This window comes from Penicillium daleae (assembly GCF_028827525.1).
Source record: "Penicillium daleae strain IBT 16125 chromosome Unknown utg000006l_segment0_segment0, whole genome shotgun sequence".
NCBI classification, from domain to species: Eukaryota; Fungi; Ascomycota; class Eurotiomycetes; order Eurotiales; family Aspergillaceae; genus Penicillium; species Penicillium daleae.
In genome coordinates, this window is record NW_026623154.1 from 1,836,204 (window position 1) to 1,861,397 (window position 25,194).

At 52.5% G+C, this 25,194-nt stretch overlaps 11 protein-coding genes across 11 annotated transcripts; 1 reads left to right on the top strand and 10 right to left on the bottom strand.

Moving 5' to 3' along the window:
* Positions 1 to 59: 59 nt before the first annotated feature.
* N7458_006398 (uncharacterized protein) lies at positions 60 to 425 on the bottom strand (the record flags this gene model as incomplete). The annotated part of the gene is made up of 1 exon (XM_056909780.1): positions 60 to 425. One exon carries the CDS (start codon positions 423 to 425, stop codon positions 60 to 62), a length of 366 nt encoding a protein of 121 aa, XP_056765484.1.
* A 147-nt stretch (positions 426 to 572) lies between these two features.
* On the bottom strand, positions 573 to 1,485 carry N7458_006399 (fungal specific transcription factor domain-containing protein; the record flags this gene model as incomplete). The annotated part of the gene is made up of 2 exons (XM_056909781.1): positions 573 to 1,005; positions 1,160 to 1,485. 2 exons carry the CDS (start codon positions 1,483 to 1,485, stop codon positions 573 to 575), a joined length of 759 nt encoding a protein of 252 aa, XP_056765485.1.
* Positions 1,486 to 1,623: 138 nt separating this feature from the next.
* Positions 1,624 to 1,959, bottom strand: N7458_006400 (uncharacterized protein; the record flags this gene model as incomplete). The annotated part of the gene is made up of 1 exon (XM_056909782.1): positions 1,624 to 1,959. The coding sequence occupies one exon, from the start codon at positions 1,957 to 1,959 to the stop codon at positions 1,624 to 1,626; it is 336 nt and encodes a 111-aa protein (XP_056765486.1).
* A 1,942-nt stretch (positions 1,960 to 3,901) lies between these two features.
* Positions 3,902 to 5,470, bottom strand: N7458_006401 (putative cyclin-dependent protein kinase complex component; the record flags this gene model as incomplete). The annotated part of the gene is made up of 2 exons (XM_056909783.1): positions 3,902 to 4,183; positions 4,247 to 5,470. The coding sequence occupies 2 exons, from the start codon at positions 5,468 to 5,470 to the stop codon at positions 3,902 to 3,904; spliced, it is 1,506 nt and encodes a 501-aa protein (XP_056765487.1).
* A 2,118-nt stretch (positions 5,471 to 7,588) lies between these two features.
* On the bottom strand, positions 7,589 to 8,564 carry pre3 (proteasome core particle subunit beta 1; the record flags this gene model as incomplete). The annotated part of the gene is made up of 5 exons (XM_056909784.1): positions 7,589 to 7,913; positions 7,990 to 8,265; positions 8,335 to 8,349; positions 8,421 to 8,466; positions 8,525 to 8,564. The coding sequence occupies 5 exons, from the start codon at positions 8,562 to 8,564 to the stop codon at positions 7,589 to 7,591; spliced, it is 702 nt and encodes a 233-aa protein (XP_056765488.1).
* A 377-nt stretch (positions 8,565 to 8,941) lies between these two features.
* Positions 8,942 to 10,043, top strand: N7458_006403 (alpha/beta hydrolase; the record flags this gene model as incomplete). Its single annotated transcript, XM_056909785.1, has 4 exons — positions 8,942 to 9,081; positions 9,148 to 9,660; positions 9,713 to 9,838; positions 9,890 to 10,043. The coding sequence occupies 4 exons, from the start codon at positions 8,942 to 8,944 to the stop codon at positions 10,041 to 10,043; spliced, it is 933 nt and encodes a 310-aa protein (XP_056765489.1).
* Positions 10,044 to 11,088: 1,045 nt separating this feature from the next.
* Positions 11,089 to 14,547, bottom strand: N7458_006404 (putative NF-X1 finger transcription factor; the record flags this gene model as incomplete). The annotated part of the gene is made up of 1 exon (XM_056909786.1): positions 11,089 to 14,547. The coding sequence occupies one exon, from the start codon at positions 14,545 to 14,547 to the stop codon at positions 11,089 to 11,091; it is 3,459 nt and encodes a 1,152-aa protein (XP_056765490.1).
* A 941-nt stretch (positions 14,548 to 15,488) lies between these two features.
* On the bottom strand, positions 15,489 to 16,367 carry N7458_006405 (non-canonical purine NTP pyrophosphatase; the record flags this gene model as incomplete). The annotated part of the gene is made up of 6 exons (XM_056909787.1): positions 15,489 to 15,557; positions 15,637 to 15,701; positions 15,763 to 15,799; positions 15,854 to 15,998; positions 16,058 to 16,131; positions 16,197 to 16,367. The coding sequence occupies 6 exons, from the start codon at positions 16,365 to 16,367 to the stop codon at positions 15,489 to 15,491; spliced, it is 561 nt and encodes a 186-aa protein (XP_056765491.1).
* Positions 16,368 to 17,064: 697 nt separating this feature from the next.
* Positions 17,065 to 18,996, bottom strand: N7458_006406 (LYAR-type C2HC zinc finger protein; the record flags this gene model as incomplete). Its single annotated transcript, XM_056909788.1, has 3 exons — positions 17,065 to 18,564; positions 18,752 to 18,874; positions 18,976 to 18,996. The coding sequence occupies 3 exons, from the start codon at positions 18,994 to 18,996 to the stop codon at positions 17,065 to 17,067; spliced, it is 1,644 nt and encodes a 547-aa protein (XP_056765492.1).
* Positions 18,997 to 20,929: 1,933 nt separating this feature from the next.
* On the bottom strand, positions 20,930 to 21,797 carry N7458_006407 (flavin-linked sulfhydryl oxidase ERV2; the record flags this gene model as incomplete). The annotated part of the gene is made up of 3 exons (XM_056909789.1): positions 20,930 to 21,245; positions 21,351 to 21,479; positions 21,580 to 21,797. The coding sequence occupies 3 exons, from the start codon at positions 21,795 to 21,797 to the stop codon at positions 20,930 to 20,932; spliced, it is 663 nt and encodes a 220-aa protein (XP_056765493.1).
* Positions 21,798 to 22,421: 624 nt separating this feature from the next.
* On the bottom strand, positions 22,422 to 24,855 carry N7458_006408 (secreted glycosidase; the record flags this gene model as incomplete). Its single annotated transcript, XM_056909790.1, has 2 exons — positions 22,422 to 23,034; positions 23,087 to 24,855. 2 exons carry the CDS (start codon positions 24,853 to 24,855, stop codon positions 22,422 to 22,424), a joined length of 2,382 nt encoding a protein of 793 aa, XP_056765494.1.
* Between the last annotated feature and the right edge of the window lie 339 nt (positions 24,856 to 25,194).

Below are 25,194 nucleotides of genomic sequence, written 5' to 3' on the forward strand. Positions count from 1 at the left end.
CAAAACGATTTCAAGTGTAGGAGAATAGTCATCATCCTTGGTATTAATTAGTCACAAGTTCAATCAAGCTGTTGTAGCATCTTGCTCCAGTCCTCATCGATATCTATCGCGAGTGTATCTTGGAATGAAAACTCGTTGGGCTCCATCATAGAAGAGGGTATCTGCTGAGAATAAGGTACATTGCTGCCCAGAAAGGGAGAGTTAAAGATATCAACCCCTAAGAACGAGCCGTTGAATGCAGGTTCGAACAAGGTAGGATCCGTAGCCTCTGTCACATCCTCTTGCAAGCCTCGCTCGACGCCACCAGCGTCATCGCCAGGTTTGACAGGGAGCGGAGGGAGGTTGGCAATAGGTACTTCCCCATACTTAACGCCCGGCTGAACAGATATCAAGCCGAAAACGGGACTAAGATACGGCATTTCCATTGCTCAATTGGGAAACTACCACACCCGATAGCGATGAGCTGGTCAAGTGCTTGCACACACGGTGCCGCGACGAGATTTCGCGTTCGGATCTCACGCGCGGCTGAGCACTTCGACAGTCTTGTCGATCAAGGCCCAGTCAGTCAGCACTTAGTACTGCTGACGCTTATCCAGACTCCTTGGTCCGTAGCCGAGGAGGCCGAGAATGACGATTATGGTCGCTGTAAAGGCCTGCAAGTCGATCACGCGGCATATGTTAATCTTGCCGCCGGCAAAGTCGTGTAGCTGCGCATAAATTTGTATCATCTGGCGCGACGCGACTAGGCACTTGGCGCGGTTGTTCTCGTAGCGTGCATCCACTGGTGACTGGAGCATCAAGAGCAAGGGGAGGTAGATATGGGCCTGGTAATGGCAGAATTGTGTAGCCATGCGCTCGTGCATCTCGAGAATACTCTCCTTGAGACCAGACAATGGCTGGGACGGGAGCTGCCACCATCGCGGTGGCATGAGGCCAGCTAGGGCCTGTAGCTCCTCCTCGAGATCGACGGGGTCGGATGACGACTGGACCGGGTCACACTGGTTCCTGTGGGTGATGCATCCAACTAAAATGGCTAGTTTCTTCCGGTAAGATTGAGTCGTCATTTGACTTTCATCCTTTCTCCGGTGTCTTCCAAAATTGTAGATACCCCCAGCAGCGAAACTTGGTAGGCATGAGTAAGCTGAGGTAGCAATCGCACTCGACTAAGTGCCACCAAGTGCCCTCTCGACGCAGTAGACGCGCAGGGCATGTACCTGTAGCGGGTACCGAGATCCGATGCAGGTCAAGCATAAGCGCGTGCGATAGTCCCCTGCGCAGCGTGGTCCAAGCATTGCGTGGCCGGCCCATATTAGCATAGAACTGGGCTTGCACCAGTATAGTGTCAATCCCCTCGATAGATAATGAGAGTTCATCATCATGGATGACTAGTTGTTCAACATTGGCCGTGGAGTGCTCCATCAACTCGTCAATGCAGAGTGGGAGACCGAGATTCTTCTCGTCAAAGTCGAGACGGAGGCACTGCATGCTTAAAACTATCCACGACAGTGCGGATGCCACGGTTGCAGGATTGTCTTGATTGATAACCAAGACTACATATGTTTGAACGGTCATATGAGGATCCCCCGAGCACAGGTAAGGGTACATATTCCTCAAGATATCCTATCAGAACCCACCGGCTTCCAGGATGGCATAGATTGCAGTATAGGGAGGCAACAGGTAGGTGAGAGCCTCGCAGACCTTGGCCCTCTTGAGTCTAGACCTTTGGAGGTTGGGGCGGATCTCGATCTTGGGCACCTTGGGGTATTCGCCATTGAACTCTCCATGAGTGGAGTGGTTGAATGTACTCTGTGTATCAGAGGCGAGTATGGCGTTATCGAATACTGAAAGAATCGGAATACTTTCATCGGTGACTGGTAAACTCACAGCTCCGTCCGAAAAGCGAGCAGACTCCAGACCTGGGACTGTGGAGTGCAGCTCACGGTTGCTAGCGCGCGCCATTGTGAGATGTTTTCTTGGGGGGTGACCAGGGATCAGAAGTAGGCTTATAATGCGAATTCATGGAAGCCAATTGCTTCTCTAAGAGGGCCACTCGTTCACTCAAGTTCATCCGTGGTGAACGAGAGGAGACCGTGATGGGCGCATCCTCCTGGCTCACACACGGTACGCCATGGGAGAAGCAGTTAACGCAGATCGACGGATTATTCGGTCGAAACGTGCACCGAATCTTCCGCTGACTACCTATGAAATCTCATTAGCAATTTCTTTCTGATCATAGGAATTAGGGAAGCGCCTGATACATTCGGAACACGTACGCGTCCCATTTCTGAGCTTCTTCGTGGTTCCGACTTCGGGCTAAAAGCCTTTTTCGCTACTCATGTCAGCATTGTCACTTGGAAATTATTTAGCGCCATGCCGGGCGACTCGGACATGACGAGGGCAATTGCACTGCAAATTCAATAATCTCTAGGCTGAATCTTGACACATGGAAAGAAAAACTGACACAATTGGTTCGTGAAGATTATTATATCTAGGGGGCTGCTTGCGATGGTATCTCCTAGCGAGCATCATGGTTTGGGAGATGACGTTTTATTCGGACGAATATCAACGGACGAACGAACGATACTCATGACTAGTCCAAACCTACACATAGCTCCCTTCTATACGAATTCTGGTTATCGGGACCAAAATTAATTACACTCTCAAAGCGGGGAGTTAATTAGTTAACTAAGCTCTTTCTGCTTAATAATTGCTATGCGTTCTAGTAACTTACCTTCTGTAGCTTCACCTGTGGTGTTGGATCTTTTACCTACCTCCATAAGGCTTTACTCAATAGCCATTACCTTCAGCAAACATTAAGTCATGTAGAGCTCTCCCTGGGCAGTTTTCTTATCACTACATATAGACTAGTCTCACGTGGATAGAGGGTCCGTAATCAACAAGCCCTAAAAGCTGACACCTTGGAATTAGTCCAAAGTTTAGAAGAACATAAACGAACCCATAAAGCCAGCGTAATACACATAGCATGCTTGGCCTCTAGTATATAACCACTACACCACTTCCAACCCTGTCTATCTTACATCACAAGGAGGTTACATAACATCTAGTACACCCATAGCACTGCCTATCCCCTAACTTCTACTCACCCCTCTACAAAAATCACACAAAGGATAAAACCATCCAGATGGAAAGAGTAATATGGATCAGACGATAAGTCCTACCTAGAAAACCGATCCCACCAGCACCGCCAAAAGAAACATTCAACGCAAATGCACCCTGTAGTGCCCACATGAGAAAAAAAAACAAAAAGAAAGGGTAAGAATACCATAGGAACATAAGCGCCCTCAACACCGAACCATGTCGATCGCACAGGACAAAAAATAACGGGCAACAGGATAGAGAGAAGATGGTAAAAAGAAGAAGAAGGGGAAGTAGAAGACGGGGCTGGTCCAAATCAACGCGAAGAAAAACCTGACCTAATGAAGTAGCCCATAGATGTGTAGTGTATGAAATCTTGCATATGGGGGAATAGCATATCTGAAAAAGGTGAAATCCAGTAGCAGAGGCAGAGGGGGAAATAGCTGAGAAGAAAAAGCAAAGAAAAGAAGAACCATTGATGAGAGGAAACCCAGTCGGCGCGAACGCGCCAACAAAACGAAATCTATGCAGGTCGTGACGGTGTAAATGCGCGACGCAAATCGCATATTCGAAAGAGTTCGTGATGAGAGAAGATACGGCGCCGTGGTGGGGAAGTCATGAAGGGGGTTTCCGAAATGGCGGGGATGAGAAAAAGAAACGCTCAGCGTTCGAGATGTCGAGGGGGTGAGAGATGCTAGTTATGGAGGACAGGTGAGATGAAAGGAGTATGCGGGCATCGGTGAACGAATCTGAGTCCGCAACACCCTAGTCACCTGCTTATGCCGGGTGGTTATGCAGCAGGGATTCAAGGTGGAGTCGGGGTCTGGCCGAAGTCCGGTTGATCCCGGCGCTTGTCGCGGGAACGCATGTACATGGCATCGGCGGGGGAATCCGATGTGGGATTGATGGGTCGTGGTACGGATTGTTGTTTCTGTTGCTGTTGGGCAACAATCTCACGTGCGTAGAACTCAACCAGCATGGTCCCGTAGGACTCTAGCTCCTCTACCGGAATGGCGAGTCGGAAGTCATTGAGCATGAGGAACTGAAGCTCGAGATGATTCAGTTCTACTAGAGGGAGGCCGCCAACCTGCGTCAATGCCAGTGTGGTTAGTTTTGTCTCACTCGGCAAGAGGCATCTGGGAGGGCATACCTTTGCATATCGAGAATTGGTGTAAAAGACATCGGAGAAGAATTTACTCGCACAGGTCACGCCCGCGATGACCAGTCGGTGAATATTAAAACTGTCGACGACGAAGAAATGGGAGAGGTTGTCATCTTCACCCTGGGGGTACAGAGCCGGTGAGATGGTGGAGTTGGGACTCGGGTCCTGGCCCGTCATGCGGGTGGACGATGGCGGTGTCACCATTGAAGGATCCGGCCCCTGACGCCGCAATTCTGCCCCAAGTGACTCGGTGGAGGTCGAGCTGGATAGGTCACCGGGAGTGGAGGTATAACGATATGGTCCCTGGCCCGGCCGGTCCCAGTTGACCAGCTCCGTCATGCGGTCAAAGTAGACCAACAAGCTGAGGAACACCTCGTATGTGGTTGGACAGTATTTGTGGATGCGAGTGAGGTAGCTGAGGATGGTGATGCTAGGCACGTTCTTACCGTGAAAAGCAAGCACACTGGTGGCCTGTGGGCTGAGATTGTTGGTGCCGTCCGGGGGCGGGATATGGCGATGGATGTGATCATGGTGCATGTCGTTGGTGGTGGTGATCTTGGTCAAGAGGCCCGCAACCATCTCAATGATGTCGGTGACGGGCATGGAGCTGATCTCAAATTGTCGAGGTTGGGATCCATGGCCGGGAATGTGGGATCGATGCGACTGGTGCAGAAATTCCTCACTGGCGAGACTCTGGATGTGAGACAAGCTGCGAACCCGGATGCGACTGGGGGAGTTTGCTTCGGAGCCACCAAGCGATTGCATGGATCGGAAGGTCGGTTGCAAGCGCGGGGAGTCGGGGGAGGCTTGTGGATGAGGGTTTGGGGCAGACGTTATGGCATCGGCGGGTGCGGCATGGTGGCTTGTCTGGGGATGATGTTGAGGATACTGTGGAGTGTGTGAGTTGGAGTGGGATGGGTGGTCGGGCGGAATGCCATAGTGGGAGTGTGCGGTCATCGATGGCGGGGGACGGTGGGAGGGAGTGTCGGAGGGAGTGGTGCTCGAGGAAGGAAACGAAGGAGTCTGGGAACTGATGTAGGCGGGGACATCGTTTGGCTGTGCGGGAAGCCGAGTCGAGCCCGAGCCAGAAGGTGGCGGGGCGGTGGTCGAGGTGGGGGTACTGTTGACGGAGGAGGAGGCTGACGGGGCCGATGGGGTGGTCTGAGACGTGCGCGAGTAGATCGAGTCCGAGTTTAGCGCACCTCCTAGCATCGTGGAATGGCGGTCCATCTGATTTGACGGCACGTGGTTGAGAAGAACGGAGCCCATATCAAGCCACTGCGGCGCGTTGAGAGCTGGAGCTGGGGTTCTGGTCTAGTTGGCGGCCGTGGGTCAGCAAGGGCAGGAGGGCATTGGACGGGCTGGAGTCGTGGAGCAGACAACGAGATGAGGGAGATGAAGAAGAGGAAGACGAAGAAGAAGCAGTAGCAGAAACAGAAGAAGGAAAAAACGATAAGGTCGAACGAAGAGGGCTCGAGAGGCGAAGAGGGGTGAAGAGGGGGGGGGAAGGAAAGGTTGTTTGGCTTTACATTCGATGACGATGGGCCTGGGTCTGGGCCGAAAGTGGTCGAGGGCCAGAACGCGAGCAGGAAACGAGACTTGGGGAGGAGAGGGAAGAGGGTGAGGAGACGAAGGACAAGGTTGAATTACTAGGATGGGGCGATGGGTGCCATTGTAATTTGGTGATGAGCACAGAAGCAGAGGGATGAAGAGGAAGCAGAAGCGAGAGAGGAGTGTGTGGGAGAGAGAGAGAAAGAGAGAAAGAGAGAAAGAGAGAGAGAGAGAGAGAGAGGGTGAGGAGCGAAGTCGGTTCCACGGTGAGGTCAGTGGGAGGAGGCAGCGATCCGGCTGGAGACTGCGAAGTGTATCTCCCAAAAGGGGGAAACAGAAAATTCGACTTTCAACCGGTCGCGAGAGATCTGTGGAGAGATATGGAATCTCTCTCTCGGGACTAGGGACTATAATTTGAATATGATTAATCATGAATTAATGAACATCGATCAATGCTCGACGTACATGGAGTACTCAGAATACTAGGAGACAGGGATGTATACGGAGAGGCTCGCAACGAGGAGCCAGTTCTGATACAGGAAATTGCACGGTGAGGGAGAATCATTAGTTCGTTCTAGCTGGATGACGAGTCGGGAGGCAGAAGACATTCCTTCGCCAGCTACTACTTGAATATACATACGAACCCGTCCAGCAGATACACGTCCTCTCACGAAGACTTCCCCAAGAGACGGTGAAGGAAGCTTTTTCAACGTATCTTTTTTTATGTCTCAAGTCTTACAGTCGTAGTCCCCAGGAATGATAATGCTAATGCTAGTGCTAGTGCTAGTGCTAGTGCTAGTGCTCTCGTGTCCTATTTGCCGGCTTTCTGACTGTCCCAGTTCCAGTTGGTCGCATCAATCGAGGGATATCGGGCGAATGACAGTCCGCTCTGCACCCGCGTGGTGACGCTGCCGCGGATGATTCCGCCGGGAGCATTCGAGTTGGATTTAAGGATGGCGGTTCCATACAGCCAAGCCAGACAAATCCAAGCCAGACAAATAATGAGACGGCAAACGATGGAATTGAATTTAACATGTACCTCCTCAGCCCTGGAGAGACGAGATAAATTCCCGGTCAGATCTATCCACCTCTCGTAGACATAGTCATGTTTGTCATCCACCAGAGGATAACTACGTGTATGTGCACAAGTACAGAGCTTAACACAGTTCAATGCGTCAAACATCCCATGCCATACTGTGTATACTTCCTTTCCGCAGGGCTATTCGGCAATGATCCCTCAGGTTGACCCGCAATCATATTATCTCGCCTTGATTAACCTAACTTGCTTGGCAGAGAACCGCCAACATACCCTGGCCCTTCTCCTCCCCATGATGTAACCGACCAGGGTCGACAGGGTATACCGCATCCCATTCCAGCAGCTTGGGTCTCTCGACCCGTTCCTCGGCTGTTTCCTGCTTCGTGGTTAATGTCTTTCTCTGACTAACCTGGTCTCTTTCCTATTCGCTATTCTCCATTCATCCGGATCATCCCTTCCTTATTATACCCTTCTCACTGACGCCACGGGTTAGGATGATCATTACAGCTACCCAATCCTCCGGAAAGCCCCAATGTAGCGCACTCATGCTCACGCATATGACAGACTACAACCTTCCGGAAGAATGAAGATACTACCACCACGAACGACAAACAAAGCCGCCTTTCTCAGGCTACCAACTCCCCAGGCCGAGGTTTGATCATCAAGGACATTTCATTCCATTTCCATTCGGAAGAACTACCCCCAAGTAAAATAAAACACATGCTATTAGTACATGAGAGAATTTAATTCGTCACGCCAGGCCCGGTGTAGTTGGTGTCCGGCAGGTACAAGTGCCGCACAGCACCCTTTTTGGTCAGCACCACCATCCGGATGACACCACCGGAACTGCCATCCCACTTGATAGCCTCCTGCAGGGCACTGCGCACAAAGTCGATACCCTCTGCCTCTGTCATGTTCTCTTTCCAGTGCGCATCGGTATAACCGTAAATGTAGGTTGATCCTGAGCCACCGATGGAGAACGACTGTTTGTGAAGGGAGCCGCCCAGCGGAATCGAGTATACCTGACCACCGTGACGAGGGTCGTATCCGGCAATGATAATGCCCGCACTGGAGAATTCTGATCAGCAAGACTCTATACAAGAGCAACCCCAAAGACGAGGAAGGGGGGTAGGACAGAACGAACCTGAGGGCGTCCTTGTTCTCATAGCATAGCTCCTGGAAGAGCGAGGCAGCCACCTGTGTGCTGGGAGCCTCGTTGTTGACCACATCGTACATGTTGAGGTGATAGGAAACGATGTCGGCTACGGCCTGAGTGTCCGCTGCTGAGCCCGAACGGCAGCACCAGATGGTGTCGTGCACTTGTGTCAATTTGTCGGTGACTCGGTTGGCAATGTAGGCTCCGGTGGTGGTTCGGCTGTCGGCGCCGAGGATGACACCGTCCTTGAAGTTGATCGCCATGCTGTCATTCGGTTAGAAGGCGTTCGTCGAGACGGGAGGGCAGATAATCGAGCTCCGGGCAGATACTCACATCGAGGTTCCCAGGCTAGCAAAGTAGTAACGTCAGCGGCTGGACCTAACACACAAAGGCAATGGCATAGCTATCCAGAAACTTACTTGACTTCTCCGCTCTTTAGGTGCTGCATGTCAACGTGGATGCCATCTGGTCGATGGATGTTAGCTCCCTCTGCGGCGACGGATGACGAATAGCTCGGTCTGACCTTCACCCAGCACTCCCTGCACACCGTGTTGGCTGACCATGTTGTTATCTAGGATCAATGAAAAGGAACAGGCACAATGAAGAAGCTCTAAAACAGAGGCAGATATCGAGAGACAGGCAAAGTAGATGAGCAGAAGATGGGGGGTTGGAATGTGCTCATGAAGCTGTCCGGAAGGCAGAAGCTCAACGCGTCCAGCTCGGGCGGTGAGGGCCCAGCGACTGGCTGATAGGGCAGGTTGGGGTGTCGCCAGCCCCCACGAGTCTCCTGAAACACCTCACTCTGGGGGAAGCCAGTCTTTGCGCTTCCTGGATCAATCCAAGTCAAAGCTATTGAAAGGAATACCTGAGCATTGAAATTGTTATTGTCCGGCCACCACAGCATCTCCCCTCCCATCTACACAGCCGACTACACGTCATCATGTCCGACTCCCCTCCGCCGCCCCCATCATGGAGCATCGGCAACATGACCAACAACGCCGTGCAGTTTCTCCGTCTGCCCGTCCTAGCGTCATCCGGCCTGGCAGTCATCGCAAGTGGCCTGTTATACTTTAAGCAGAAGTACGCTGTTTCTCCACGATCCACCCCCTCAAGCCCGCGGCCCTCGTGACTAACGCGCCAGCCTAGTGAATTGATATACCCCCGCAACGTCCCAGTCGACGCGCGCACCAACGTCCCGAGCCCAAGGCAATTCGGCATCACCGACTTTGAAGATTTACAAATCCCGACACCCGACGGCGAAACGCTGCATGCGCTGTTCCTGCGCTCGCCCAAGAGTCGGTATCGGCGCAATCTGACGGTGTTAATGTTCCACGGGAATGCTGGGAATATCGGCCACCGAGTACCGATCGCCAAGGCAGTTCAGGATACGTTACACTGCAATGTGTTTATGCTTGAATATCGCGGGTACGGTCTGTCTACGGGGACGCCTGACGAGGCGGGCTTGAAGATCGATGCCCAGACTGGACTGGACTATCTGCGGCAGCGGGCCGAGACGAGTGATGACAGTTTTGTTGTTTATGGGCAGAGTCTGGGTGGTGCGGTTGCCATCAATCTTGTTGCGACGAATCAAGAACAGGGTGATATCAGGGGTCTGATTCTGGAGAATACATTCTTGAGTATTCGCAAATTGATTCCTAGGTGGGTTTCACTCGTGATTTGGCCCCGAAAGAAGTTGCTAATTCGATGGCAGTGTATTCCCGCCAGCGCGGTACTTGGCTCGTCTCTGTCATCAGTACTGGACGAGTGAGGACGTGCTACCCAAGATCTCGAAAGTGCCAATCCTCTTCCTTAGTGGATTGAAAGATGAGCTCGTGCCGTATGTACTTCTATCAACCTGATTAATGTTTACCATGCTAATTCCTCCCAGCCCATCCAATATGACTCAATTATTCGCCATCTGCAAATCAGAAACTAAGATCTGGCGCACACTACCTAACGGAGGCCACAACGACTCTGTGGCCGAACCGGGCTACTTTGAACATATTCACTCCTTCGTTATGGAGGAGGTCCTGAGCGAGTAGACAGCGAGCAGACTGGCCCTTGTCTAGTCTCATACCACTCAATTGCATCAATGATACCCACACTATTGCGATCGACGACAGAAGTTCTCCACAGTCACTGTCATGACTTCTTCTGGCGGACTTAAACGTCCACTGCCTACTTGCACAGCATCGCAGCTCGACCAAGCCACCAATTGTCTTCGAGCCAATGATTACACCCGCATTCCCGATTTATCTCATCCCCTCAGCACTGGGGACTCCACCAGCGTCATTATTCCTGGAATAGGAGCGACTTGTTTTGTGACATACGGAGTTTGGTACTTTGTTTTTAATGTACTTGTTTTCCATCACTTTTCAGGCTATTTTTATGAGTGGGAGGGAGACATGTTTTTCCTTTCGGGGTTATCCTTTTCTGTACTTCAGATCGGGTGGGAAGATAAGCTTCCTTCTTGTGCATGTATCATTTTGACTCTTATTATTCGTGTTCAGTCAGACATACTTTAAACACAGTCATCCCTTCAAGCTTTTCATAGCATATATATTTAAGGTTATCGCCAATCATTTACATGACAATGGCAAATTCGAGTCCCTTGTTTTGCTACAGTTCTTCCTCCCCATTGTCGGGGATGGTCATCGGTTTAAGTAGTGCATACCAAACCTGGTGCATGCGGTGTATCGGATGCTCGAGCTTTGGCATGGGTGACAGGATATTTGGTAAGCTTGTACATAGTTGATCAGACAGAATGCTAGCTCAGGTGCCGGATGGACTGCTACGGAGAACATAGCCGAGTGCTAGGAACATTAGCCGTACATTTGAGAAGGCGACTTGTGGAGAGTTGGACGTCAAATCAAAAATTTGAAAATTTGTGTGGATTTTTGTTTCATGCTATAACTTAAGGCTCCAAAAACAAACAATCGAAAAGGCAGTCCCACATGCAAGTGGATACCGCATGGTGCAAGCCCCGGGGTCCTCAGATGCTATCTCCGGGGGGTATCATGTACAATCGAAGAGATAGAAACAAACTTTTTTTCTTCTCATAATCATGCGTCGTGATGAGTATGCAAATCAAACGTGTTCGGGCTCCTCGCCCTCGGCAGATTCGAGGGCTGGGGTATTCTGAATTCCAACTTCCACCGGCTGATCAACCACTTCTGCAGCACTCTCTGCAGTCTCTGGCTGTGCCTCGACCAATGTTTTCTCGTTCTCTTTCTCTTGTTCGGCCTGCTCAGCCTGTTCTTCCTTCTCCTCAGCTTCCTCCCAGCTATCAACGACCTCAGCCGAAGACTGCGTCAGCAACGCCTTGCCCGCACCAACACCAGATCGAAGAACCAAGCGCTCCTTCTTAGACGACTGGCTCGAAGTATCAGGCATCTTGCCACCCACAAGAGCAGAGTAAATAGACCGGCTCTGGAACGGAGTCTGAACAGGTGTGGTGCTCCGAGTACTAGCCGCACTACTATCTGCCCCAGACTTCTTGCCCCGAGAAGCAACCTGGGCCCAGCCGTCGGCGCCTGTTTGCGACTTAGCAGCGTTCCGAGCGGCCTTGGCTTCGAGCGCGGCGGCGCGTTGTGCGTCGCGTTCTTTAGTTCGCTCGCGCTCGCGGAGCTTAACGCACCCACGCACACTCATGCCGCCGATTCCGATGGATGAGCCGCTGCCCATGCCGAAGATGGGCGGTGTCCAGGTCAGTGGCTTGAGAACGAAGACGTGTCGGTGTGGTTCGGGGTCATGGCTTTCGGTGACGAAGCCCCAGTCCGTTGCGAGAGAGTGAGCGTAAGCTCGGAGGGTTGACTTGGCAGGCTGGAAGCGGAATGAACGATTCGTGGTATCGGTTGCTAGAGAGTGCAGACTGGACTCGTATGTTTGAAGAGTCGAGAGTGGAGCCGTCGAGGCAAGTTTGACGTATTGATCGAGTGTCTCGGCAGAGTATGGGAGGTTAGCCGCGGTGAACGCCTGCACAGTGGTCGTCTTGTCGATGTCAACGCCAAGTGCAGATGCCAGGGAGCGGTTCCGCTCTAGACGGGAGCATTCATCATCGCACGTCAATGGAGTAAGTGAAGGCAAGCGCTCTGGCTGCTGAAGCTGGCCCTTGGAGGTAACAGCCTTGGCAGCACCACAACGTCTTTCCTGGCGCAGTCGACCACAGCTACATGTCACTGTAAGCGTGGACGAGCAAGGCGTCTTTTCCGGGCACGGATATGGAGCATGGCATTGCTCGGAGCAAGGGTGACCGCACAGCGTCTTGGTCTTTCCACACGCTTGCTGGCAAGGCTTATCCGCGTCTTCACATTCACCCGGTCGATGGCAATCCTTTTTGCAATAATGAGAACCACATTTCAAAAGTGCGCCGCAAACCTGACCGCAACGGGCATCTGTAAGCCAGCAAGGTACATTTTTCATCACCCGCTTACCACACAGACACTCTTTCTCGGTCAGGAACGGACACTTGGGACAAGACTCCTCATCAGTGTGGCAGTTATGCGCAGTCTGCGGATGTCCACACGACTTGGGACGTGCACAAGGGAACGAGCACGAAGGCGGCTTCGTGCCACATGGCTGCGGTGGATACAGAATAGATCGGCCGCAGTTGCAAGAAACCTCCTCAAAGATCGCTTCTCGACAGGTATTGCAAACGCCCTTGTGGCAGAGCTCCGGGCATGTATGTCTTCCGCATTTCAGCAATCGACCACAGATCCGGGTGCAAATGTGCTCTGCCTCGATATCTTCGTCCGTAGGGCGGAGATGAGACTTCAATTTCCGGCGGAGGGCTTGTCGTTCAATGGCCTTCTGTTCTCCGGGGCAGCATCGCTCATTACAAGCGTGACGACCACAGTGCAAAGTCGTCTTGCATTGGCGGAAGCACTGAGGCGGGTTGATATCGCCTTGGTGACAGATACTCATGGCACTGTTGCGTCCACACTGGCAAGCAATGGGCACACGGCGCATACACGTTCCGCAGGGGCCAGTGTGACAAATTTGGTCGCAGGAATGACCACAGGGCAGCATCTTGCCACATGGCTTCAGACAATTCGGGATAGGGTCCTCGCAGGAGGTGCGGGGAGTGAAGCCGGGGATGTCAGTCAATCGGGTTTTACCACATGGGCAACGGGTGACACTATCTGGCGACTTGGGGCAGTGAGCAGGGCTGGAGTCCTGCGGATGGCACGCCTTCTTGCAAGAGTGCAGACCGCAGTCGAAGGGACGATCGCAGACATCATTGCAACTGAAGCAACCCGTCCACTCCTCTTCGGAGCCGTCATCGCGGGCTACCTTGCTGTCCATCTCTTCGTCCTTCGAGCTGCAAAGCATTTCAGACTGCACCTTTCCACAGTAGCAACGGCCCTCAATCTTAACTTCACAAGCACCACATAGGCCCTCGTGACAGGGAAGAGGGCAGGTATGTTCACCGCAAGGTAAAAGGTCACCACAAATCTCACCACAGCTCCACCCACGCTCATAGTCGGTATCCTGACATCGTTTAGTCGACGAATTCCGACCACAGAAGCAGTCCTGCGTTGGTCCCATTGCAGTACATGGCGCACATGGTCCAGCATGGCAAGTAGCATCGCAAGGGTGGGGACAGCCCTTGCGAGGCCGTGAGCATGTCTGTCCGCAGGAGTGCGGAGGCAAGCCAGCTAATGGTCTTGGGTCCGCTTCCTTCTCACACCAACAGGTATAGGTGGTCGGGAACGCCTCGTGAGAGAGATTGCAACCGGGACAACGCCAGGCCTTGGGAGCCGAGAAAGTTTCGCCGTCCTGTGCCTGGCGATTCTGGGCAGCAGCTGCACCCTCATTCGTGGACCACTTCTTAATACAGCTTAAATGGAAAACTGTCCAGCACAGTTCACAAGCCCAGACCTTTGATCGGCGACCTAGTTCACTTGTGCAAATGGGACATTCATATAGATTATGGGCAATGTCTTCGTGGATACGGGTGGCGATATCATCGGCGATGGATTTCGTTGTAACCTTGGGCGGCTTTGGCGGGGGTTTCGGCCTTGCTTTGCCTTTGCCCTTCGCAGACGACTGAGGAGGAGGCTGAGCTGTCGATGCTGGCATTCCCGGTACGAAATCAGGAGCATCTGCCCGGAGGCTGTCAACGTCACCATGAGCCGCAGGTTCTTGGCCCTGATCGACCGACTCTTGATCTGGCCTCGTCAAACGAGCTGCAAAACCTCGAGCCCTCATACCCCGAGACTGAGGCTGTGATATTTGATCGACTTGCTCCGCATTCTGTCCTTGCCCGCCTCTTCGAGCTGCATTGCCACGCCCTCTCCGGGCTCCCGATCCCCGTCCATCTTTATTTGGCCTTCGCTGGCGAGATTGCTCTTGTTGGATGCTGCGTTGTCCGGTTTCTGCAGCGCCATTCACTTGCTGTTGCTGTACGGCGGCTGCGGTTTGGTTGTTCAGCTGTTGTGTCGGTCCATTCTGTTGGGCTTCGCGAGTGGCGGGGCCTCTCCCACGGCGTCTATGTCTTGAGCGCGGGGCAGTCGGGGCAGCGGGAGCTGCATCTGGGCCTTGCATGGCCGGAAGTACTGGTCCAGGATGACCTGTTGCTAATATGCTCATCCGAGTGCTGCAATCTTGTGTCGAATGAAGGTCGAAGGTTCGCGAAATGGTGTTTTGCCAATCAGGCGCGGGGAGTGACGTAGACAGAAGTGAAGAACGCACGCTCAGAAGAACTAAATCGAAGCAGCCCAAAGCACCAAGCTCCGATGGGGATGTAACGGAAAAGTAAGAGACAAGAAAAAGAAGCCCTGAGGGCAAGGTTGTATTTGAGACTGGAGATGCCTGGGAGCTTGCTGATAAAAACCTCACAGATCGGCAGTATCGGGCGGAGATTGGGGCGGTGGAATGTGGCGTTCTAGACCTGACAGACCAATCAAATGCAAGAAATTTACAGTACAAAGTTGATGGCCACAGGCAAACAGGGGCTGGCTCATCTTACTGTAGTACTCCAGCCCGTACATAGTGAGTCAGTCTGCCTACCAAATGACTCATGAGGGTCCACCAATCCATCAAAGGCTGGGGCGCAATCCGGAATACGACTGAAGTCGAAATGATATTCCTGCTAAGCAGCATAAATTATTCTTTTCCAAACCATGTCAGAACAAGTCATAGGCTATATAAGGCTAGGCCATCACTAGAACCTCTCTTCCAAGCACAAGCTAGGTCATCCATGACCTGCATACCCCCATGCTATACGAAACTACTCCATACTACTTACCTCTGCAACACGCTACAGTGTGTCTCGAAACTGGTGCAACTACCTACACTCTTCGATTTATTCTCTAGCCCCGCCGCCAAGAAATATTAGTCCATATTGGGAGTTTTTCCGGAGCACCCCTGTCGGTTAGAGGTATATTGCTTCTTACGTAGATTACATAGTTCTTTTTCAAGTATGTATTCGCTTGTAAATTTATTCCATCCGACACCACCTCCAAACCACATCTATGACTAGTTAGTTACTCTTGGTTTTCGGCCAGCCACTGCTGCAACTTTACTAGCGCCTTGTGCCCATGGGAGACTAAGTTCTGATTGAGATCTATTAGCATAAGACCGTCTGCGATGCTCCCTGTAAAGACAGGAACTAGGCAGCGTGCAAGATCTTACCTTCTCCTCCTGCTTCATCTCAGCAAATGTGGCTTTCCCATCATACTCAAAAATAGGGTCCCAGCCTAGGAAGAATCATAAGTTGTAAATCACGTTTCTGTAAGCCAAGGCTATATATCTACTTACCAAAGTTCGTTGGGCCCCGTGGCCGCACAATGGCACCCTATATAAAGGCAGTCAGATTCGAGTTGAGACGACAATGCTGTGTAATTCTCACCTTTGTTCTTCCTTGGAAAAGGATAGGCTTAGCCCCGGGTCCCCGGCAGAACGCAAACGTGCATATAGCTTCGGCTGTCCTGTCCTCAAATCCATCGAGCATCTTATTTAAGCCTTCAAGGCCTAAAGCATCAAGGAAATGTTTTCTTGCCATTTGTTAGGGCTCATTTAGATCAGAGGGAAGTATATCTACTAGGAGACCTACATGTAGGGTCCAGGGAGACCCCTAAGTGCACTGAATTCGAGCGCACTATCTTCGACTAGGACAGGTCCATTTATCTATTCCGCCGTGAGTTCATAATTACAGACAACATTTAAACAAGAGTAATTAGGGAAGAGATTACCAGTTCAGCTGCCCGCCTAGCTTTTGCTTCAGCGATTTCCTCGACTGTTCCCTGGATCTCAGAGATATCGGCTGCCTGGTTATCTACCTCAATAACGCTACCAAGGATAGCCCTGACTTCGGCGAGCTTATTTTTATTTCCAGTAATGAAGTTAAGTTTTGACAAGGTCATTGTGAATCTCTGGCTTCAGACCATATCACGAATGAGGTATACCTTTGAATGTAACAGTCTTTGTGCCAAACTAGGTAGACCCCTTTTGGCGGAGAGTGGTAGAGTGAAAATCCCTGGACCTGGGAGGCTGACGGGCAGTGCGGGGCACAGATCTCACGTGTACTTTTTGTTTGCGAATAATACTCGCCTCCAAATAATACTAGTCGAATCCTCACCGCTCCCGCTCATAAGGGCTGACCACGGGGCGGGTATTGCCGCACAAGACAAAGTGACGTATTATAATTAGAGTAAGTCACCGTATTGATATCGATACGGGAATATCGCTATTCCGGATCTATTCCTAGTCTGGAAAAGGATTTCTTGACGGTGGGGCTGGAGAATCAATCGAAGAGTGTAAGTAGTTGCACCAGTTTCGAGACACACTGTACACCTGTAGGTGGTGATAGACCCGTTAGGCCCTCTCTCTATAGCATCACATGTTCCAACTCCTACTTCAAAAACAGGACTCCCATACTGCGACCCAGCAAATCATACACATTAATATCAATCTGCCAACCAAAAGTGTAGATCCATATAAACAAGATGCAAAATAAGCCCGCCATCAAGCCAGTCAATCGCGCTATGCAAAATCCAGGAACAAGACTCATCCACTCCAAATCACACACAAACAACCTCCCTCCCAACCGTCTTCCCATAATCAAACATAAACAACAATCTCCCCCCTCTCATTCCTCCTCAACCTCAACGCCCTCCAAAGATCCTTCTCATCCTCCACCCTCCGCTCCCGACTCCGCCCCCTCTCCCGATCAAAGTCGCCCTCATCCTCAAAGTCCCGATGGAACCGCTTCAACGCCTTATGCACCGAGCAGCCGCGCTCGCTATCCCGCGATCCAACAAGACTCAAGAAATGCGCCGCCATCTCGCGCTGCAGCACATCATCGCTGCGCGCGGGTGGCTTCGATGCCCGGTACACGGTAACCTGGCGCTCGCGATGCGGGGATCGCGAGTCCGAACGGCGCCGCTCGTCGCTGTGCTTCTGCCGACGGCTGGGTCTGTCAGCGTCCATGGGATTGCTGCTCTTGCGCTTGGCTTTGCGTTCTGTGTGTGAGTCGGACGCGTGGCGGCTACGGTGGGACTTTTTCTTGCGGATTTCCAGAGCGCCGTCGGCGCTGGAGGAGGAGCCGCGGCGGGTGCGGACGAGGGCGCGCGAGTTGGAGTCGTTGCCCGCGCTGCTGGTTGAGATGACGGAGCCGCCGAACATGGAGGTGACGAGGCGTTCGGCGCGGCTCTTGATGGAGATGCCCAGGCCTGCGTCGCCGTTGCTGGTGCTTTCTTTGGTTTCTTTGCCGTTGCGGCGGCTGCGTTTGATGGGGGATGAGGTGTCGTGATAGGATTGGCGGTGGAGATCGGGGGAGTCATCCGGGGATGGGGAGCGCATCATGCGGTTCAGGCCGCCGGTTAGACCGGAGTGTGCGAGGACGGGGGTTCCGGCGTTGTTGATCACGCTGGATGGGGCGTCGAGCATGGGAGTGTCCATGTCGGGTTGCGGGCTGGAGGGTTGCTCTTGACCGCGCTTGCGCTTCTTCTCACTGCCGCTGGCGCTGGAGCGCTTTTCTTCCTTGCGGCGCTCCTTCTTGGTCTTCTTGGGCGCGGGCGTGACGAATTCCGTAGAGACATTGGGCACATCCTTGGGGTACATGGATGGCGGGATAGGGCCCGCACCGTAGGAGAAGCCGTTCTCTTCATACGCAACATCGTAGTGGCCCTCGTCGTCGGTTTTGGTATCCAACTTGGCGAGAGCCGTGCTGGGCTCAAACACGGATTTGGCGTTTGTAACCATGCTCATCTGTTCCTTGGGGGTAGCCTTAGGGGCCAGGGTGACCTTGGATGCATTGGGGGTCTCGTCGGTGACCAAGTAGTCAAACACATTGATAGGTTTGCCGCCGTTGGTCAGCGCATCGGAGGTGGCTTTGCCTTCGCCCGCAGGAGGGGGCATAGGCGCTGGGGGCGGGGCCACCTCGGCCTTGACATAGTCTCCATCGGAAGCATCCTCTACTCGGGGCTGCTTGTTGGCATTGGCATTGCCCTTGCCCTTCTGATTGGGAGTGCTCTGGCCATTCTGAGCCTTCTTTTGGCCTTTGGTAGGCTTCTCTTTATACAGGGCGCCCTGGTATTTTTGCGCCTCGCTCATACACGACTATAAGAAAGCATCACTTGTTAGCGCCGTGCTTGAAAAGCAACAATGAGCCCAGGGCCAGACAGTTGCCCCGGTCTCCCATCCACCGCTAGTCCTCGGGAGAATAGGAGGACAATTCGACTTGCGCCAATTGCCCGTACAAAACTGCCAGTATGCGCAAACCCAATCAACCACCATGATCACGTACCGTGTGAGCCCTATACTGAGTTCCCTGAAAATGAACCATGCAGTCGATGCAAGTAAACGACGCGCCGCGACACTGGTTACGATGGGGATCGAGTTTCTTCTTGGTGAAGATATCACCGCATGCCTATCACCGAGTTATATTAGCCATGAACCATGCCCACGCCGTCAATCGTTCCTTAGACCGCGGCTCAAAATCCCCGGCAGCAAGAGTGGCTTCCTACGTACCTCGCACTGGAAAGACACCATCTTGACAGCAAGTAATCGCACCGCTAGAAACAGGCCAAGGCAAACGCAGAGTCCTATATGCAAGTGCGAGTCAAGTCGACACGCAGGGCGGTTTCTCCAAGCGCGACAATTGCGACGGGCGGAGGGAGAAGGGTATGGCGTCAAAAAAAGACTGGCGTGGGTTTTGGAGAAATGCGCGGGAAGTAAGTCTGAAGGTGGAAAGATGTGCGGGAGACCACAACAAAGTTATCCCTTGCAGAGTCAAGTCCTTAGTACTGTCTGTCCTCGGACTGGAGGGGATGTGTGTATGTGTGGTGGTGTCTGCACGAGTTGCGCCGAGTTTCCAACGTCAAGTCGTCTTTTTTTGGTTCTTTTTCTTTTTCTTTTTTTTTCTTTTCCTCGCGCGTTCGAAAATTGGAATGGCGCGTGAGGGGACGCTAGACTGAATTAGGAAGGGTTATTGTGGTGGAGTCGACCGTCGTTCGCCAGTCTCGATACTTGGTAGACAGAAATATACTCCGTACTGTAGTAAGACTGGACTACAGTATGCAGAAGAAGTGGAGAGAGGAATTGCAAAGACGACTGGAAAGGAGCTGAATCGAAGGAACAAGAGAAGAATACGAAACACAGAAATCAGCAGCCCCTGACTGGGTTTATTGCCAATCCTGTTCTGTTTCATAGTCGCGCCTGAACGCGCGCGACTTCGCGACAATAATATCAGGACTGAGATACATCACAAGGTACATGCACTGATCTTGAACACAGTCAGACTGGCTATGAGAATTCCGAGTATCTTCAAAGTATCCTGTGGACTTCCCCCCCCCCCCCTCCCTCTCATCAACAGGCCGATCCCCGCGGGCGATCGTGATCTGTGCCCGCTCACTGCTGACTGGCCCCCCGAGTCTGTCAGGAGACTCTCCTCATTCTTTTTATTTGTTATCAGCTGAAGCGCAAATAGGCCCCGCGCCCTATTTTTGGCCAAACTCAAATCGATCAAGACGAAAAAAGCCCAGACCCCAGATCCCAGATGAGGATATCGCATAATCTTAGATGATGATGCTGGTTCCAATCTATTCCAGGTACGATGCATCCTTTACAAACAGTCCACAGTCTGCGCAGTTATCGTTCATATTCTAGTTATGGGCGATGAGGGCGCTAGGTACCTTTCGCATGTGTCGTCATGGGCCTGCGCATTGCGCCCACTATTGAACTAGTGTGGGTTTCTCCTGTATCACGAGGATGCGACATGGCGATATTACGCCGCCACTAGTCGACGACGGACGATCAGGACACTAAAGTCTTGCGGGATGGCGCCAGCTAGTGTATGACGGCTGTGTCGCTGGGGGTGTAGCATAGGAGTATCGATATCCTTCAATATCTCCAGGGGATGCACGGAGAATATGGGTGGGAGACTAGAACAAACTCGCACGACCGGGCAGGTCATGCGCAACACAACTCTAGCTTGAGATCACCGGATAGAAGGCGATCCTGGATGCGGGACGTTGTTCGGGTCATGTTCCCGTGGGAGACTCGGTGATCGACAGTCGTAATCCCTGTTGGAAACCGCAAGAGCAAAGAGCGATGATGCCTGATAACCGATACAGTACAGGGATGGCTCCTGCCGCTCGGGCTCGGGCTGGTCTGCAGAGGGCGTGCGCCACGTGCGCATTGGGTATATATGGGATAATATCAAGACAAGTACTGTACATAGAGACCAGCTCCGACGAGTGTTCTAGCAAGCAGACAAAAGGGACAAACGCCATGGAAATGCGACGAGAACGGGAATCTCGGGGCCCAGAGAAGGATTCAAAGCAAAGACATGGGCTGAAATGATAAGCCCCGTCAACCGCGCGTGGTCCTAATTCGCAAAGACAGTATAATATCAGTCAAAAGGCTCGCATCCATCCATTGTAAGACCTCGAGTAGCTAGCGCAGCATCAGTGGCGGGGTCAACTCACTCTTCCTTTGAGATCTCTACGGCCAGGTGATCATGTAGATCTGCCGGATCCTGTTTCCCGTCACCACGGCTGGCCGCCGAGTGTCCCTCCGTGCTCTTGGTATCCTCGCCACCTTCTTTCTCCTCGCTCTCGTCTTCGGCACAGCCGCAGTCGTAGAATGCGCCTAGGTCGGTGCAGTCGAATTCCGGTTTCTCGAGCATCGCATTGACCTCGTTGTGGATGAAGCAGGCCCATCCCGCCGCGGCTTTGCGCGATGATACCTGCGGCGGGTATTTGTTCAGGTGTTGCTGGAAATGCTCGGCGCATTCGCCGCTGTCTCAGTGTTAGCTTGATCGTGCGTTGCACGGGGGAGGAATGAATCCCCATGACAGGCGGGTATATTCGGGAGGAGGGACGACGAAGATCTAGATGCCGTACCAAGGATATAGTCGTGCAAAGAGGAAGATGTATGAGCGCAGTGCTTCCTGCTGATCTTCAGTAGGCTTCTCGGGGAATCGCGCCATGACGGTATGGAAGTATTTCCACGTTGCACGGCCCAGCTCCGCTCTGCAAAAAAGTAGGCATTGCGCCACGATCAGTACTCGGCTTTCAAACCTAAACAATCAAGCTCGAGTATGAGCGCTTCAGTCCTGCAAGAATTCCTTACTTGGCCGTGGCGTTGCCCAATTTCGGCATCACTACTGCCCCTTTCAATGTATCCTCCTGAATCGTTATCCCGGACGCTGGCGCACCATGGACAATGTGCCCGGGGGCGCGGATGGCAGGGCTAGGTGGACCCTGTGGACGGATGAACAGGAAAAAGACCAGGCATATCGAGACCACGGCGGCGATGGCGATGCGCCGTGTCATTTGCCGGTTGGCCATGGCGGCAGAGGGGCGAGGGAACTAGATCTGTCGCCAAGCGCTCGTGTCGAGGGACACCCGGAGCCGAAACGAGAAACAGGTTCTTTCCAGATCAGAATATGCGGGCACAATTTTCCTAGGAATGTAGGAATTGAGCGAGGAATTGGTGTGGAGGGAGTTGAAGCTTTGAAGGGGGAAATCTACGTGTCGTATGGTGGCCGGACCGGGCTGCATAAAGGGAGCTTAGTCATGGATGCGCTGTTCAGTGACGTTTTGGGGCCGGTTTAGTTTTTCTGCTTTACATTATTGGTTACTGATCGATTCTTTGTCCTGGAGCCCGATCTTATTCATCTACCCTTTTGGACTCCTACTGCCACATGGCTATTCTCATGCCGGTGACTTGGCGTGCGTGCCCCATTGTTAATCCCTGAGTCTTTAACTTCAAGGCATGTCATAGATACCACGATAATCTGCAGACCCACCACAATCGGATATCCTCCGTAGGACCATAGCAAGCATACGAAAAGGCCCGGGTGACGTTGGGATGCATGTTCACAATGTTCGACAGACCGCTAGATCTGACCGGTTTTAATTGGACGCTATGCATCTCATAGCACGAACTTAAACTATCTCTCGAGGCCGCATTCATGCATCCTGCATCTGCATCCACTCATCTTGGACAACTGCATCGCTCAGACTCGGCGGTAAATCCTCCTTACTCGTACCCCAATCACTTTCCCGGTCCCCGAGCGTCAACTCAAGCGTCAAACCCTGTGTGAAAAACTCATGGCCGATCCAGTTCTTTGTGTACGGCTTTCCATTGAGTGTGGCGCTTTGGATGTAGATGCTCCGATAGGTGGGATCGAAGTTTATGTTTCGGATTGTGGCAGTCCGATTTGTTTCTGGGTGGGTGATCTCGACTGCTTCAAAGAATGGAGCGCTGATGAGGTAGACATTTTGGCCTGGATTGGGGAATAGTCCCATCATGCTCCACGCGAGGAATGAGCCCATTGCGCCGGAGTCATCATTGCCAGGTAGGCCGTTGTTAGATGCGTTGAATGTCCTGGGGATGTAGCTGTGAGCTCGTTCGGCGGAGAGAGCGGGTCGTCCTGCATAGTGGTACTCGTATACCGTCAAGAAGACTGGCTCGTTGCTGATGTCGGCCAAGCCAGATGTGTGAAAGTAGTCTAGTCGTTTCACGAAGGAGTCTGGGCCTCCAAGTAGCTTGATCAGACCTGCCATGTCGTGAGGGACGAAGCTGTAGTCGTTAGCCTGGACATCCTCAATTCTTCTTGAAAGGTTAGACCTACAAAAGATACTCCCAGATACTCGACTCAAAGGTCTCCGACGGATTTGAGGTCAACGAGCACCACGATGCCAACGCACTACAGGCAATCGGATCTTGAAAGCCCCAAGTACCATTAAGATACTTGGGCTGGAAGAAGCCCGTAAAGCCCGTATCGGTCCCATTTTCCAGGAATGACTTCTGGTCTGCTTTGTACAGGTTCTTCCAATTGCCCGCCCGAGAGAGATACTTGGTATAGCCCATCTTGCCGAGGCTCTTGCCCACAACCGCAATACCGTAGTCATTATATGCATACTCCACAGTTCTCGATATACTGCGCGAGTTGGTTCCAAATCCTAGGTAGTCAAAGTCCAGATAGGGGATGTAGTTGAGCTTTTTCCAGCTTTGCAGACCACCACGTCCCTGGTAGGACCACTCCAGGGGCTCGTTTTCGGCGTCGTTGACCATGGCCTTGTATGCCAGCTCCCAGTCGATGCCGGTCAGGTTCTTCACATAGGCGTCTGTGAGAACCACGTCTGCATTAGATCCGCCCTGTGTCCAGCCCTTGCACAGAGACATGCGACAGTCAGGTAACCAGCCTTCATGCTTGAACGTGTCAAGCAGACTACGGACCATCTTGGACTGTGCCTGGGGATCGATGATAGTCAATAGTGGCAACTGGGCCCTGAATTCATCCCAGAGGCAGTAAAAGGAATCGAAATATGGCTCGTCGCTCTCCCAGAGATGGTTCTCCCCGGTCATATCCTGAGGCGAAAGCATAGTCCGATAGATGCCACTCCAAAAGGCGCTCAGTAAACCGTCACTCACACCACCAGCGGTTACCTTGATAGGACTGAGCTTCTCGCTCCAAGCAGTGGCTGCCGCTTTCTCAAGACTCTCAAAGTCCTTAATTGGATCCGACACCTCTGCCTCTGCATTGGCACAAGCCTGCTCAGAACTGACATAACTCACCCCGACTCTGGCCGTAACAACTCCATCATCCGGACGAGCAAAAGTAACATACCCACCCGCCTGAAGATAAAAGTTATTAAACCCACGCGTAACAAACAACTCCTTCGGCTCGGACCCAGCACGATCATTCACCCAAATCCCACTATCCCGAACCTTGGCCCCAGCAAAGTCAGCACAGAAATAAGCACGATACGACCCTGCCCCGAAACTCGGCAAAAAGGTCCCATTCCCCATCACACGGCCCGAATCCGCATCAACACTGATACTCGCATTCTGCCGACTATCCCATAGATCCGTCAAGTCCACCAAAATCATCGGATCCAACATGCTCCCATCCCCAGCACGACTGTCAGGAAACGTAAACCGATACACAGCCGTTCTCCTTGCAGCCGTCATCTCAGCCTTAATCCCATTGACTAACTCCAAACCAAAGTACCCCGGCCGCGCCGTAACGGAATCACCAACGTAATGCGTCGCGCGAGCCGTCTTCCCAAACTTGCAATTATCCACGACATTATCGGGACAATATTGCGGGAAAAGAGGGAACTGGCCCATAGACGGGTTCCCTCCTGTCCCGCTATCATGCATATGCGAGAAGCCGGTGACATTGCTGCCATCCGTCGAGAAGCCGCCCGTGTTTTGGCCGTCGACGTCGGCAACGGGCTTGGCGAGGCCATAGGGCAGACTGGCGCCGGCGAAGACGTTGCCGCCGGCGGTGGAGCCGATGAGCGGGTTCACGTAGTGCAGGTCATCCTTTGTGGCGGTGGTAAGGTGGAAGAGAAAGGTGGAGAGAGTGAGGAGGTTTGTTTTGATGGCCGGCATTGTGGAATGCGGCGATTAACTTTGGACCATGTGAGGGAGGCGTTGAATTAATTTGGCCGGGGGAGATGGCGAGGGCGGGGAAATAAGTTGAGTGTATGTACCTGTGCAGCATGATGCCGCTAGGACCCTGGGAAAGGAAAGCAGTTAGCAAAAAGGAAGGAATGCTACGTTTTGTTGATTGCAGCGTCGCATTGTTGATATGATCGACGGCGGAAGGCACCGTGAAGCGTTAGTGTGTGATTTTGATGCAAGGGCCACGAGGGGACGAGTGCGGGGTTGATCGAAGGAATGCGAAGGAGAAGAGGACGGTGTATATCTGGTACAAGGATAGAGTACATG